The sequence below is a fragment of the Artibeus jamaicensis genome, unplaced genomic scaffold (genome assembly GCF_021234435.1).
Source record: "Artibeus jamaicensis isolate MK-2021 breed Jamaican fruit bat unplaced genomic scaffold, CSHL_Jam_final contig_851, whole genome shotgun sequence".
NCBI lineage: Eukaryota > Metazoa > Chordata > Mammalia > Chiroptera > Phyllostomidae > Artibeus > Artibeus jamaicensis.
This window is the reverse complement of record NW_026521986.1, coordinates 8,496,398-8,512,451: the sequence shown is the minus strand read 5'-3', so window position 1 is coordinate 8,512,451 and position 16,054 is coordinate 8,496,398. Positions and strand designations below refer to the sequence as shown.

General features: G+C 46.2%; 1 protein-coding gene across 2 annotated transcripts in view; it reads left to right on the top strand.

Moving 5' to 3' along the window:
- ZFYVE26 (zinc finger FYVE-type containing 26) overlaps positions 1 to 16,054 on the top strand; it is a 61,345-nt gene that overhangs the window by 34,959 nt on the left and 10,332 nt on the right. For both annotated transcript variants that reach the window (XM_037125903.2, XM_037125902.2), the window contains 8 exons: positions 1,921 to 2,084; positions 3,351 to 3,487; positions 5,420 to 5,451; positions 6,101 to 6,237; positions 7,164 to 7,384; positions 9,934 to 10,081; positions 10,325 to 10,534; positions 11,262 to 11,480. In XM_037125903.2, the coding sequence (XP_036981798.2) occupies positions 1,921 to 2,084; positions 3,351 to 3,487; positions 5,420 to 5,451; positions 6,101 to 6,237; positions 7,164 to 7,384; positions 9,934 to 10,081; positions 10,325 to 10,534; positions 11,262 to 11,480 (1,268 nt within the window). The remainder of the gene's footprint in view (positions 1 to 1,920; positions 2,085 to 3,350; positions 3,488 to 5,419; positions 5,452 to 6,100; positions 6,238 to 7,163; positions 7,385 to 9,933; positions 10,082 to 10,324; positions 10,535 to 11,261; positions 11,481 to 16,054) is intronic.

The following is a 16,054-nucleotide window of genomic DNA, read 5'->3' as shown; positions in this document are numbered from 1 at the left end:
TCTTTTTCTGTGACCAGCAAACATTCCTCTGCAAGGTGACCAGAAATCTCCTTAGATACCACAGAGCAGAGACCGTGGCATTTCATGGCCATTCTTTGAGAATTAGTCATGGCTCATGAAAACCATCAGACCTGAGGGGAGGACTTAGACTTACAGGCATGTGAGCAGCTTCACGTATCTGCACAAGGCAGCTCTGGTTTATGTTTTTAGGGGTTTTTTAGCTTTTTATTGTAGAAAACTTCCAAAACACAAAAGTAGAGAGAACAGTACAATAAAATCTCACATACCTGTTGCCCAGCTATAGTAATTATCATCCCACCCTGGCTGATGTGGCTTGAGAACTGGCCTTTGAACCAAAGGGTCACCAGTTCAATTCCCAGTCAGGGCATATGCCTGGGTTGCAGGCCAGGTCCCCAGTAGGGGGCACGTGAGAGGCAACCGCACACTGATGTTTCTCTCCCTCTCTTTCTCCCTCCCTTCCCCTCTCTAAAATAAATAAAATTTAAAAATATAATAATAATTAATTATCTCATGATGGCCATTCTTGTTTCATCTATGCCCCTGTCCTTCTGTTGGGTTATTTTGAAGCAAATCCTAGGTATAATTTCATTTGTAAGTATATGAGTGTATGAGGTCTGTCCAGAAAGCATATCATATGAAAAAGAGACATTTATTGAAGAAGATATAAGATACAAGAAACACTGTACACAGGATAATGACATCTCAGTCCCCTTCAAAGTAGGTACCTTGGGACCTCACACAGTTCTCCCTGTCACTATCAGCTGCGCTGTCATATTTTCCTGAATTCATAGTCTAAAATCTCTTCCCTTTCAAAGGTGATTTTAGTTTTTGGGAAAAGCAGAAGTCACAGGGTGCCAAATCTGGGCTGTAGAGGGACCGAGTCACCTGGGTGATTTGATGTTTTGCCAGAAATCTCTGCACAAGATGTGATGCATGAACTGACACATTATTGTGATGAAGCTGCCAGTCACCAGTTGCCCATATCTGTGGCCTTCCGAATCGCCTGAATAGTATCCATGGAGAAATGTTCGAGCTTAATGCAAAATTTGATGCAGATTCGTTGTTCTACTTGCCCAGTCATTTTGAATGCAGTGGCCACACAACACACATATTCACTCAACAGTGTCTACCGCCCCCACTGACTAGTGCAGTGAAGTCGTCATTGTTCACACATGCACATTCCAGTCCACTCTCCTTGGCTGCCAGCTTACATCAATGTTGCGTAAACCATTCTCATTATATTAACAATGGCTAGACTCTTTCTAGATAGACCTTATATATCTCTATAAGTAAGGACATTTATAAAATAAAACCATAACATTATTTCACACCTAAAAAAATGAACAATTCCTTATTATTATCAACCACCCAGTCAATATCCAGATTTCTCCAGTTGTCTCAAAGATTTTTTTAGAATCTAGATGTAAGTAATGTTCGCATGTGGCATTTGACTAAAATATACCTTAAATCTCTTTTAATCGTTAGGTTCCCTACCTGTTTTTCCTTCCTGCCTATTTTTTATTTGTGGAGGAAACTAGGTCATTTGTCCTGAAGAGTGTCCCATGTGCTGGATTTTGCTGATTGCTGCCCTGCCTGGGTCTTTATCCACTCACTGTATTTCTGATGTACTGGTAGCAGTATCTAGAAACTTGATTTGATCCAGGCTTAATATTTTGGGGTATGTGTATTTCATGGATGGGTGCACCCCCCATCAGGAGATACACAATGTGCCGTTGTCTCTCTTCTTGTGATGCAATGAGCCATTAATGATCATTAACTGGATCTGTTATTCCAGTAGGGATTAGTAAAATGGCGAAATTCTAATTCTCTCATTTCTTCTTCATTTATGAGCTGAACTATTGATCATCTTGTGCTCTGACTTCTGGCTCTGGCTCCCAGGTGTCTCCACTGTACACTCCCCCAGTCCGAGGGAGAGGACCGACGCACAGAGTCAGCCCCTGCTGCAGTTCGTGCCCCCGGCGACACCCCCAGCCAGGCACCAGTGGGTCCCAGACGAGAGCCAGAGCGTCTGCATGGTCTGCTGCAGGGAGCACTTCACCATGGTAAGCCGCATCAGTCTCCAGCTTTTTCTGAAGGAGAAATGAAAAGAAAACTCTAGTTCATGGGCCTGAGTTTAGAGTCACCTCATGGCCCCAAGAAAATATTGGTATTTTCTGCAGAACTAGCAAATCAAGACTCTGGATTTATTTTTGACCTGACCAGAATGTATTTTTTCTGGATTCAAACAGGTTGGAGATGCCCACAAATAGTCTTAAATCCTAAAATCGTAGCCATTCTCATGAAAAAACAAAAGAGAGGCAGACCAGGACAGCAGGAGGGGTCGCCAGACGTCAGGCCTTGTTCCCGGCTCCTCCGTCCTTCCCAGTCCGACAGGTGACCTGACACCGGTACCCGTGCTCCTCTGGAGGCTGAAGCCCTAGTTTCTGGTCCCAGCTCTGCCTCTTATTGGCAGTGTAACTGTTAACTGTTTCTGTCTCAGAAACTCACTTGTAAACTCAGGATGACACATTATTTGTGTCATGTCACTGAAAGGACTGATAACAGTAACAAATGTTAGCGCACTTCACGTAGTGCCTGACCAGTGTATTATTCAGTGCTGATGAAAACGATGGTGGTGTCATTTCTCAGTGTCTGTGCACTCCTCGTTTATAGAAGAGGTAATCTCGTGTAATGAAATGAGGCATACTTACAAAATATTTTGTAAAAGGACACTTTTTCATCATCATTAATACTGTGTAGAAATCTGATCTGCCTTGGCTGAGAAAGTTACCCTTCCCCACTATTTTTCTGCTGTATCTTTACATGTTGCCTCCACAGACAAGTAGAACTTACCAGGAACCATTACAAAACTGTCTATGGCTTGGGCTCCTTTGCTCATCAGCTGAGAGATATCTTTAAATCTCAACTTCTTCAAAGCAAGCACTAGTGTGTTCTTTATCAGCAGAGCTTCAAGCACCTGGTGGGGTTTTTAAATATATATTTTATTTATTTATTTTTAGAGAAAGAGGAAGGGAGAGAGAAAGAGAGGGAGAGAAACATCAGTGTGTGGTTGCCTCTTGCGCGCTTCCTACTGGGGACCTGGCCCTCAACCCAGGCATGCGCCCTGACTGGGAATTGAACTGGTGACTCTTTGGTTCATAGGCTGGCACTCAGTCCACTGAGCCACACCATCCAGGGCATCACCTGGTGTTCTTAAGAAGTCACAAGGACTGATACCAACAATAAATGGGTTAACAGTGACACTCGGTTCCCAAAATCTCACCTTCTCTTCCTCCTCCCTTCCTCCTCTTCCTGCTGACACTCCTCAGTTTAACAGACGTCACCATTGTCGCCGCTGTGGCCGGCTAGTGTGCAGTTCCTGCTCCACTAAGAGAATGGTCGTGGAAGGCTGCAGAGAGAACCCGACCCGCGTGTGTGACCAGTGCTATGGTTACTACAACGAAGAGTGAGTGTCGCGCAGTGGGGCTGCCACTGTTAACTGACCACTGCACCCTCCGGCAAGTCCTTACACTCCCAGGAGACTCACACTGTGGAGAGCGTCTCAAATCTGGAACAATTACAAAAAGTTTAAATTTAACACTCACACTGAAATGCCATTAACTCTACAGTGAAATGTTTGACGTTGGTCAGAGGGACTTGTAAGAAAGGAAATAGGGGTGAGAGGAAGCCAAGTTCAAGGCTCTTGAATGAGCACATTCAGTTCTACAGCCCGTCCCTTGAGTGTGGTCACTTATCTTAGTTCATCAAGCTCCTTGCCTGTTTTAGAGCCGCATTTGCTCCATTTGGTCTCAGCTGGACTGAATGGGACACATTCATACCTGCTAAATGTTTAGACATCCCTTTCACCAGCTCTAATCTGGCTAGTCATCCTGGCTGGTTATCCATAATTAGAAGGGCCTTTCCACTAGTCCTGTACTTTCCTGCACACAGTTTGCTTGATGACAGATTCCAGAAACTGCTCATACTTCTGACAAGACAAATCAGGGCTGGCCCAGTGTTGCTCAGTTTTTCCACTACTTCCTTGTAGAGGAAGTGAAACTAAGCAAAGGAGGTGAAACTAAGAATCCTAGAGCATATGAGCCAAAGCAACTACCCAAAAGCAAAATTACTTTGAATTCTTCATGTTTTACTTACAGACTTAAATAGATTTTACATCCTGCTCAATAGTGTAACAGCGTTTTTGTGGTTTTTTTTAAACGAGCATTTTTTGGCATTCTTTGCCATAATGATTACCAATCTTATAGAAAGGAAGATGTGCCCATGCTTATACTGCAGTTTTGGTGACCCTGGAGAACCACCGCCTCCCTTAGGGTGGGCACGGAGGAGTTACCCATCCACCACACCGCTAAGATTTGAAATGAACAGTAGTATGGATGGGGATTCTTCCATTCAATCATCACTTCGCAATAATCACTTTGCTCTCAAGGAGCCCCCATTTTAGTGGGAGGATGGCCCACAAACAGACCACAAAGTCACTGAGTAAGTGTGGTGGTCACGAGTATTTCTGAGAGGTAGGGAACACATGCCCAGAATTGCGAAGTGGGAGGAACAACTGCAAATGTAAGAGTAAAAGGAGAAACTGTGGGTGTTTGTTGAGAAAGTACATACAACTAGGTGATGGGCTGAAGTTCTGACCAGCTTACCTTGGATCCAGAGGCTGGCAGCTGAGCCAGAAGGACTTGGGAATGGCACAGAGGCTTGGAGCTGGCCCTTCGGTAGCACGGGTTGGGGTTGACCAGCAGGCTTCTAATGCAGGTCATGACTTATGACCCAGGTCAAGACTTGGGCTCTGGTCTATGGCATTGGAACTCCATGCTTGGTGGTGCCACCTGAAGTTGCCCACAGTGGCAGAGTGGCAAGGACTTTTATGGGCTGAGCATAGGTCTTGGGTGTGGCAAGAGATGGTCTCCAGAGGTCGCCAGGTCAGGTCACAAGGGGATTTTATCTGCCAAACTGCAAATATGGAATCGTTTTATCCTGAGGAGCTATTGAATTTTAAGCTGATTGAATTTTAAGCTGAAGCATAATTTGAGCAGCTTTGCATATTTGAAAGCTTACTGTAGCTGCAGAGTACAGAATGGGTTGACAAAGTCAAGGAGACCAGTTGGAAATCTATTGAAAAGGCTCTACCAATAAATGATGAGGACCCTCTCTGACTCGAGGATGAAGAGAAAGATGGGGACATTTAAAGAGATAGTTAGGAGCTGAAGTGAGCCGGAAATGGTGAGTGAGTGGCTGTGACAAGCGAGGGAGAGGAGTTTTGGGTAAATGCCTGATATCTCACTCAGGTAACAGAGTAAATGTCAATGTTATACAACAAGTTCAAAACAAAGAGGAAGAAAGATTCAGGCATTTAATTTTTTTTCTCTGTTCCCAGTGTACCAGAGGACAATCTGGGACAACCAGAAGGTAAGGGTGAATCACATTCCCTGTGACTGTTTATATGCTCACATTGGCTTTTCCTTCAGTCTCAGCTACAGCTGATACTATTAATGGCTACACAGTCCAACAGGTTGGCCAAAGAAAATTCTTAGCATTGGAATCAAGTGGTTTCCTTTAAAATCTCTCCTCATATTAACCTGTCATCCTCACCAATTACCTTCCCGCATTGAGAAGGCCAGTAAGCAAAGAATTTGGTCCTTTACTTTTAGTAGGTTCTTTCTTTTTTAATCCCTAGATTCCCGTTCTCCATCATCCTCCCTCCCAAAGTGCCCTCCTTCCCCCTAATCAATTACTATTAATAGCTTGGCCTATATCTGTCCACAGAAGGGTAGTTTTTGAGTAGCCAGTGGCTCAAAGGTACAACCCTTCGTGTACCTTTCAGTGTTGTACGACAAGCACTCTAACACTCACCCCAGGTCACCCTCGGGTAGAAAGTTACCCTTCTAAAGGAAATAAAATGAGGGTACCTTCTAAAGGAAATAAAAAAGGACCAAGGAAAGAGAAAGGGCACTCTGATAGCAGGTGAGAGTCTGCCTGCAACTCCCGCTGGCTCACTGGGCCGGGCTAGGCTGGCCCACTGGCCATTGAGCAACACAGATGGCACTTCTCGTCTCAGCGCCTGACAGCTCCAAGAACGAAAGCCCTCCATACTCAGCAGTGGTGAGAGTCCCCAAAGCACCTGAGGTGGAATGGATTTTGGACCTGAATGAGGAGGAAAATGAGCTGGTGCGGAACGAATTTTACTATGAGCAGGTAATAGCAACAAAAAGTAATAGCCATTAGAGTGTATTTATGATGTGTATTAGTATGGTAGGAAATGCATAGATAGGTGAACACAGCCTGACCTTCGCTTGCTCAGTGTCACAGTAGGGGAGTTAAAACAAGTAACCCAGATAAGGCAGAGAATGAGGAACATCTTGGGATATGCAAAAGAGGAGATCAAGAAAGGCTTTGCGAAAGAGGTAGCATTTAAGATGAGCAGTAGGAGTTTGACAAGCAGAAATGTGGGCGTTGTGAGGGGAGTGAGGACAGGGGAAGGACAAAGAGTATAAAACTAAAACATCTGAGTACAGTGTCAGAAATTGCAAGGCATGATGGGAATTGAAAATGGTTCTATTTTGAGGGATAGGGTGCTGGTAGAGAGGTAAGAAAAGGTGGGATTGAAATGAGCTGTTGATGTTTAGGGACTTGAATTCTGCAGTTAGGAGTATGTATACTTAGTAGGCATCAGGGACCAGGAAAGGTTTTGGAATGTGCTTTTGGGGCACTAACGTAGCAACAGTGTGTCCAGTAACTTGAAGCAGAGAACTCTCCAGGTGGTCAGAGAAGTACGATGGGTGTCATAGTCCAGGCCAGTACTAAGGAAGACCTGTGTTAGTAGGACAGCCGACTGGGAAAAGGAGGGACCTGTGGACATTCCCAGGAAGTAGCTAATATGGGAACATTGCCGTGTGCTTCTCAGAAAGGCAACGAAACCTAGCAGCCAGAGCCTTGGTGGTGCTGCTTAGAACATCTGAAACTTGTTTTGTTCCGCTTCCGCTTCACTGCGGAATTTTTGCTCCTTGGTCAGTGTTTTTCGAGCTTTGTGCAGCAGGAAGAGTAATTCCCACTACCTGCATTTGAAGAATGCTCCAGGCCCTGGACTCACGGTGTGTTTCTCCTTCCCCTCCACCGGCCAGGCCCCCAGCGCCTCCTTGTGCATCGCCATCCTGAGTCTGCACCGGGACAGTACCGCCTGCGGCCACCAGCTGATTGAGCACTGCTGCGGGCTGTCCCGAGGCCTCGCCAACCCAGAGGTGGACGCGGGGCTGCTCATCGACATCATGAAGCAGCTGCTCTTCAGCGCCAAGATGATGTTTGTCAAGGCCGGCTGCAGCCAGGACCTGGCCCTTTGTGACAGGTGGGTGGAGATACTATGCCTCTGTTCTTTTGCATGGCAGTCATTTCTTTCCAGGTTCTTTTCCTGACCCCGCTGTGAGCTTCCATCTCACCATCCTTCCTGACAAGACTACTGAAATGTTTGCATCTCAGTGAGGTGTTAATGTAATGCCGTCACCAGGTCACAGGTGGTCTTCTTCACCCTACCTCAGCAGTCTGTCCTTCTCCTTCCCTGAGTGGATCCTCAAAGCAGAGCATTCTCTAGCTATACCCAGTCAGAAGTGAAAGCCTCCAACTGACTTGTGAATAGTACCAGTTTAGAGGAGCATTGAAGACTGTGGTTGATGGGTCATTAAATCAGATCAGGGGAGCACCTTTAATCTCTGTGGAACTTTCTCGCTTTTAAGGATGTGTCCTCCCTGAATGTCCAGTGCTTGCCCTTGACCAAAACTGCCTGCTCCTTGACCAAATTCAGACCACGCCTTGGGGTTCTGAGTAACTGATCTATAAAGCGCACTGGGGACCAATGTATCGCTGTGTCATGGGTAGGAATCTGAGTCGTATAGTAGAAGTCTCTTTGGGAAAGGTGTGATCAAGCCTCAGGTCCCTGCACAACCTGCTCTGCCTCCGTGTATTAACTCAGCAATGAAAACTCCCAGTTCCCGGCTTATCCGCCCAGGTGTGTGACTCATGTTGTATGTTCCCAGCACGCAGTCCCATCCAGATTTGGGAGCAGAGGGCCTACTTCCTAAGTACCTTTGGGTGCTTGCTCAGAGTACTCGCCTGCAGACTCACCAGCCAGCAGAGAGTGCAGTGAATCTCAGCTTCACCACTTCCAAGCTGTGTCCTTAAACGAGTCTGTTAACCACTCTGGGCCTCAGTGTCTTCCTCTGTAAAGTGGGAATGATGATAATATTGATCTCATAGGGCTGTTATGAGGATAAAGTGAGACTATTCATGTAAAGGGCTAAGAACTGAGCCTACTATTCCAAAAATGTTAGCTGTATTATTTTCATTAACAAAAAGCCAAAGGTTGAAACAGACAGAAGTAAGTGGGACAGAAAATGGCAGGAAGTAGTAAGGAGTTAATTTCACTGTTTTATCTCAAGATGCATTAGATGCTACATCACTTTTCAAGTTGATAAATGAATCCATATACATAACATATTAAGTAAAGTTTTTAAAATAACCATGAAAAGAATCAAAAATGGAGAAGAGGGGAAAGAACAGAAACCTCTCCCTATAGCAAAAAAATAAAACTTAAGGCAAAAAATAAAAATATATCTAAATATATCTTGAATATCAGTAATATAAGTGGAGTAAAGTTTTATTAAAAGAAAAAGGTAGATTGGGTAGGGGGGCAAAATTAACGTGAATTCCTACGCTTCCTTCAAAATCTAAAATATAGATGGAGGAAATACCTGCTTCAGTCCGAGGGAAGCCGAGATTAAGGGAGTCCTACTCCAGGGGGTTCTCCCCCACCCCGGGCGCCTTGGGCCTCAGCAGTGGTTTCAGATTGCACATTCCTTCTCCCCTACCCTGGATGCAGGTACACTCTGCCGTCTCTGTGCTGTTTTGCTGAGGGGAGTGGATACATCTCCCACATGTGTTTAGAACTCCTGGTTTGCAGAGTATTTTTCTACTGTTTTTAACTCATACAAAACTCACACCACCTATTACAAATGAACAATAGACAGTGACACCAAATGCTTCTACTTACGGTACTTTCCTACTCCACTCACTCTAAGTTAAGCGTCACTCATGCACTGAATCTCTTTTCAGGGAAATCGGTGGACAAGTCAGGATCTATAGGGTTTCTTGCTAGAATTATGATACAAGATTTGAGAACCCTGAGTTCAGGCAGCACTGGACAGAATAATCCACCCCTCTGGGCTTTCTGTCATTATAAGGTTTTTGCAGTCATCAGGTGTCAGGAGCACATCAAAGGTGGCTGTCCTAGTAAGCTGTTATGAGAGCTTATCCTTAGCCCAGGGAAAGGAAGTCAAGTTCAGGAGACTAGAACCCAAGGGAAGGACCAGGAAGCCCCTCCCTGCCCAGCAGTGCTTCCACGGAATGGCAGTGATGTGACCTCCGTACCGACCAGGAGCACAGGCCATCGATACAGTCTCTGTGCTCTCTCCCAAGCAGGCAGGGTTCAAAAGGACCAAACAGCAAGCGGGTCACTTGTGAGCCTCCAGCATTCAGTGTGAAGTTCGTGCCACAAACAGAAGACCTGCGTGTCCCTACCACATGTATTGATATCTAACATGTAATGAGTGCCTGCAAAGTTCCAGACACTACCCTAAGCCTCTTACCTGGGTGATTCCATTTTCATATTCACTTTACAAATGAGTAAACTGGGACAGAGCAAGGTTAACTAACTCACCTAAGATCATAGAGCTGCTAGTTGAGATGCAGAGTCTGACTCCAGAGCCTTCTCTCCTGGTGTCTGCGTATGTCCTGATTCTCATTATCCCATGTCACATGGGAAAGGAAACAGAAAACCTTCAAGCAGCAACTGTTCTTAGTAAGACTCTGGAGCCTCACTGCCTTGTCCTTCTCCTCCCGTAGCTACATCAGCAAGGTAGATGTCCTGAATATTTTAGTTGCTGCTGCCTATCGCCACGTGCCATCTCTGGATCAGCTCTTGCAGCCTGCCGCAGTAACCAGGCTGAGGAACCAGCTTCTGGAAGCTGAGTACTACCAACTGGGAGTCGAGGTGAGGCGAGGATTAAGTCCACCCTTACCTCACTGTAGTGAATTGCCTCTGTCTAGCCTTGCAAATAGGGATTTCCATCTCTCAGCTGTTCTTGGCTGTGGGGAAGTATCTAGGGCACGACCAGTTTACGGAGGTTGAGGGTGGGGAGAGATGATGGCAACAGGGGACTAACTTAATAGGTTTTGGGGACTCTCAGGCTTTGACGGAGGGATGTCTAACTAAAAGGAGCAATTTTTCCTGCAGGTCTCCACAAAGACTGGGCTTGATGCCTCCGGGGCGTGGCATGCGTGGGGAATGGCCTGCCTCAGGGCTGGGAACCTGACCGCGGCCCGGGAGAAGTTCAGTCGCTGCCTGAAGCCCCCCTTCGACATCAATCAGCTGAGTCATGGCTCAAGACTGGTCCTGGATGTGGTTGAGTACCTGGAGTCCACAGTGAGGCCACTCCTGTCCTTGGTGAGAGCACAGTAGGTGGAGGGGCCACTCAGGGAGGGGGACCCAGGGGTAGTAATGACTAGGGGAAAGATCCACTTCCGCTCAGCTGATGGGGCAGCCCTGCAGAGCCGCCAGGCTTGGATTTTGTTCTTTCTACTATACGTAGTTGGATAAATAACTATATATGGTGAGATAAGTAATACAGGGTCAATTTTTTTCAAAGCAAACTACAGAAAACTTTTTTAATGAAAAAATCACATATGATTTCATACCCAGACTTAAGTAGTATTTTTTTAATTATTTTTAAAGATTTTTACTTATTTACTTTTTTTTTTTTTTAGAGAGGGGGAAGGGAGAGAGAGAAGGAGAGAAACATCAGTGTGGGAGAGAAACATCGATTAGTTGCCTCTCACACTCCTCCAACAGGGAACCTGGCCTGTAACCCAGGCATGTGTCTCAACTGGGAATTGGACCTGCAACCTTTCAGTTTGCAGGCCAGTGCTCAATCCACTGAGCCACACCAACCAGGGCTTACGTGGTATTTAGATTTTGGTGAACATTCTGTTATGTTTTTGAATGACATCTGGTGTTACACAGTATTCTAATATATAGAATTTTGTATCCTGCCTGTTTTACTACCCTTAAAACTGTATCATGAGCATTTTTCCACATTGTTAAATATTGTTCGAAAGCAGTAATTTCAAAGGCTGCTGAAATTTCTTCCTCCCACTCCCTCCTGTCCTGTCAGCAAGACGATGATTACTTGGCCACCTTGAAAGAACTGGAAGCTGCCCTTCGGACCCAGAGCCTCTCTCTGGAGGTGATTCCTGAGGGGAAGATCACGAGCAACACCTACTACCAGGAATGCCTCTTCTACCTGCACAACTACAGCACCAGCCTGGCCGTCATCAGCTTCTATGTGAGGCACGGCTGCCTGCGGGAAGCCCTGCTGCACCTGCTCAACAAGGTGGGACACAGGCGTAGCTCCCGGAGGGCGGGGCCTGCTGTGCCTTCCTGGTTGGCCACTCGGCTTTAGGGGAACAGTGGGGAGACCGGTAACTCCTTTAAACTAAACCCAGTATTGAGCTATGGGATCACCTCTGACTGTCAGGTCAAAATGGAAAACCCTGTCTACACAAATCGTGATTCGATGGGTGTGCAGCCAGTCCTAATGGGGATCCCAAATTGTCTTTCTGACTGGTGGTGACGAATTTTGGTTCTTCTCCCAAAGCATCCAGCAGAATCAAATAGCTGTTCAGAGCCTGGTCTCTGGAATAAGATGTTTGGGCACATTGCTTAACCTCTCTGTTTCCACATACCTTGTACCTGCCCTGAGTCTCTGTCCTGCTTGTCTGCTCAGACCTGTTAGGACAAGGGCCAGGAATCCCCCGTAGCGCAAACCCTATATTTGGGCCCCGGTCTGCAATGGGAGGAGGCTGTGTTCTCCTTCCCCCTTTCCCACCTGGCATGGCTGGCCTCCTCCCACAGCAGGCGGAGGCACCCTGAGGGCTTTTCATCTTTGGAGTCATTGTTAAGTAGAGTTAAGCCAGGTCTGGCCTCTGTCTCAACGTGACCCTGTGGCCCTCCCTCTTTTATTGGAATGGTCCATGGAAGCTTTACGAGGAATTGACACGTGCACTGGCCTGCAGTGCCCGTGGTGTGATGTATGGAGAATCAAGACAAATTCACACAGACTACTGAGTCCTGTGGAGGAAAAGGGACAGCACAGCTACTCCCTCAAGGGGGGCGTGCCTCAGAACGGCCTGGCCACCCTCTCAAGGGGAGAGCGTGCTGACCCTTGCCTAGACAGGCATTTATTGGGTTTAATTTGCACAGGAATACAGGTACAACTTATTAACCATTGTCAGGCAGTAAGGATCAAACAGTAGATAGCATACAAAGAACTTCAAGGGCTTCTTATGAGTCAGGGTCTATCAGCTAAAAGGCTGCAGAACTTTGGGAAAACAAACTCATTTTCTGCCGGGGCCTTTATCATTTAAGGGCATTCTTAGCAAAGCAGGTTTCACAGGGTTTCACATATTCTTTTTCAGGCCTAATTACCCAGGGAGCCTGCCATTCCCAGCACAGGGCTGCACCGCCCTCTGTCATTGTTTTAGGTTTAAGTCAGGCAGAGGAGGCAGACAGCCAAGGAATTCTTGGAGACTTCTCACAGACAGAATGAGGACTCAGGCTTCGTCAAAGCCAAGGGGTGAGGGTCCATCACCCCCTTTCTGCTGCAGCCCCCCAAGTCCTTCCTTGAGGGCCTCCCAAGTGATCGTGTCTGGCTTAGGTTGCCCCCCCCCAGGGGTCTTACCCGTCATTGATTAACCGACCAAGCATTGGGGGCCAGAGATGGATGAAGCAGAAGCAGCTCCTGCCAGGAAGATAAGCTTTGTCCCCTTAGTGGCTTATGGTCCAAGGGTCACTCCCTCAGCCTTAGCCATGGGGTTTTACAGCCCCTGAAATAAGGCAGGGCAGCTCCCAACAAAGAATTAGCTGATTCATACCAAATTTCATATAAAATTAAAGGACCTCAACGTACACTTCAATTATAGTCTGCCACCCTAATTCAAAATGGCAGCCAGTGGAAGTGTGCAAATACAGGTAGACCTACCTTAGAGGATGGCTCCGAGTGAGGTCAAGAGTTCACAGGGCCATAGTCACACAGGCCCATACAGGACAGTGAGAGGGAAATGCCTCGCTGCACTGCTTTAGCTACTGCTTGGGCCTTAGCTATGAACCTGGTCTCAAGAAGAGTGTCAGAATTATATTATTTGGAGTTTAATTGCTAACTTTTTCCTTTTCCTTGTTTCTAAATGAGTTTGAGGTAAATCTGCTTCTCCCAAGCATAAACAGAATGGAAATCACCCAGTTCCATTTCTTCTAACTAATAACTAGTCCAGAGGGTTAAGCTGCTTACTTACTTATCTTGCTGAGAGCTGACCACAGCATTCCCATACTTTACAGTGGTCAGAGCCAGGACGGAAGCTTCCTTCCCATCTCCTGTAATCACAGTTACCCTTGAACTGAAATACCTTGCCTCCACTCTCAGGCAGGCTGAGAACAACAGGAAAAAAGACGTAGTGACAACCATGACTAAATGTCTAGGTCACAGAAGGTGTTAGGCCCTTTTCACCCCTTTGTCCATCACTCTGCCCCAGAATGAGCTTTCTAAAACATAAATACATATTATTTATGTATGTTACTCATTCTTCATGCCGTTTTCCTCCCTACAAGGCCTTCCCATGGCCACTGGATGAAGTCCAAATGCCCGGGCAGGCATGCAGGGCCCTCCAGGGTTAGGGCCCTTATTTCTCCGGCACATTTTCACCACAGATCCTACCTATACCCTACAGTCCAGATTTACCAGATCACTTGAATTTTTCTGATTGCACCACATACCACTTCCTCACCTCCCCGAGTCCGAATGTGCTCTTCCCTCTGCCTACGATGCGCTGGCCCCTCCTTGCTTTCTCTGCGTGTAGTCATCTGTCTTCTCAGACCCTCCTGTTTTATGTTCACAGAACGGGCTAGTAATGTTCATAATCCCTTCCTTTCACCATCCTTAACACCTACGTCACAGCTCTGTTACTGCATGTTCCCCACTGGATTGCGACTGTTTCTTTACCATTGTGTCTACCCATCTGGACCGAGAAGGCCTGTGTTTAACTAACCTGTATCTTCAGACACCCGGCCTAGTGCCAATTTGATGAATGAATGAGCAGATAGATGAATTGATGAAATGAAAGTCCTTGATGTGCTGCTCCTCTAAGGAATTCCGTCTTTCCTGTGGAGCTGATGCTTCTGCTTCTTAAAGTCTGTCCTACAATGTGTAGGTTAGGTCTAGACTGCTCAGGTAGGAATGGCCAGAATCTGGAAAGAATCACCATCTGTGGACGTTCTCAAAGCCCAGGTCTTACCCGCTTCTGAGCAGCTGATGCCCAGTGCTCCCGGGCCTGCAGGGTTATACTGCCGTGAGCCTACAGCCATCTTCCACTCTCCGTTAGTTCCTCCTGATCAGAAATCTAAATTCCAAAAGCATTTTCTTTTCTATGACTATGTAGTAGGAGTTTATGGCTCAAGGTCTCGGAACCACAACTGAGCTTCAGAAGTAAGGAGGTTAGTCTGTTATATACTTTTCTGAGGAGTTACATAATGTTTATCATTCATTCATTCATTCATTCACTCATCCAAGAAGTGTTTGTGATAGCCGAGAACTATTCCGGTCACTAAAGATACAGCAGTGAAAAAACAGACACAAATATCTGCCCTCATAAAACTTACATAATAGTGGGGAGAGAGAGACAATAAGCCAGATAAATAAAATATATGGTGTAGGTCATAAGTAATAACAAGAAAAATAAAGCAGGGGAAGGAATAGGTTGCACAATTTTAGACAGTGTACCAAGGGAAGATGACATCTGAGGAAAGGCCTAAAAGGGGTGGGCGTAAGCCATGCAGACTGTGGAGGAAGCACAGGCCAGGTGGAGGGACTAGCAAAGGTCAGGGTGCCTGGAGCAGACTGAGCTGAGGACGGGTGGAAACAGATACGCTCAGAAAGGCGGCAGGAGCCAGCTCACGTAAGGCTGGGTAGACATTGAGGACTTGGGCTTTGCAAGGAGTGACAGAGAAAAGCATGGGAGTATTTTGACCACAAGAATAACGTGATCTGATATACATTTTACAGAATGACTCAGGATGGATTGTTGGCATTGGACAAGAGAAAGGCAGATGTGGAAGATGGGAGACCAAGCAGGTGGTGATGATGGCTTGGGCCAGGGTGGTCCAGTAGAGGTGGCGAGGAGTGCTCGGATTCCTGCCTACTCTGTATGTGTTTTCGATAGCAGAGCCAATGGAATTTGCTGATGAATTTTGCATGGGGGCAGGGGATGACTGAGGATTTTGAGCCGAACAACTAGAAGAACAAAATCTCCACCTGAGAGAGAGAAGACTGCAGAAAGAGCAGATTTGGAAGAAGCAATCACCAGCTCAGTTTCAGATGTAGTAGGTTTACTAGGTACCTGAGAGGACATGTTGAACAGGCAATTGGAAGTCAGCTGGGTATAAAGTGCTGGAGTTCAGAAGGAATGGACAGGCTGGAAACTGGGGCGTAGGCACAGTCGGCCACTAGACAGTATTTAAAGCACCGAGGCTGTATGAAATCACCAAGAGAATGATGACAGGTAGAAAAATGAACAGATTTCTCTAAGCCCTAGGGAGATGAGGAGAATCAGCAAAGGAGATTGAGAATAAGTAGCCAGAAAAGTAGAGATAAAACCTGAGGAGGGTGGTATCCTGGAAGCAAAAATAAAGAAAAATTTTCAAGGACGAGGAAGCCATCAGCTGTATCAAAAGCTGTCAATAGGTCAGATAGAAAACAAGGACCAGGCATTAACTTTTAGATCTAATACTATAGAGGTCACTGGTGACCTCAGGGACAGTTTCAACAGAGCTGTGGTTACAAAAGTAGGTAAGAGTAGGTTCAAGGGAAAACTCCTAGGAGATAACAGGAGACAGTGAACACAGGTAAGTCTGTCAAGG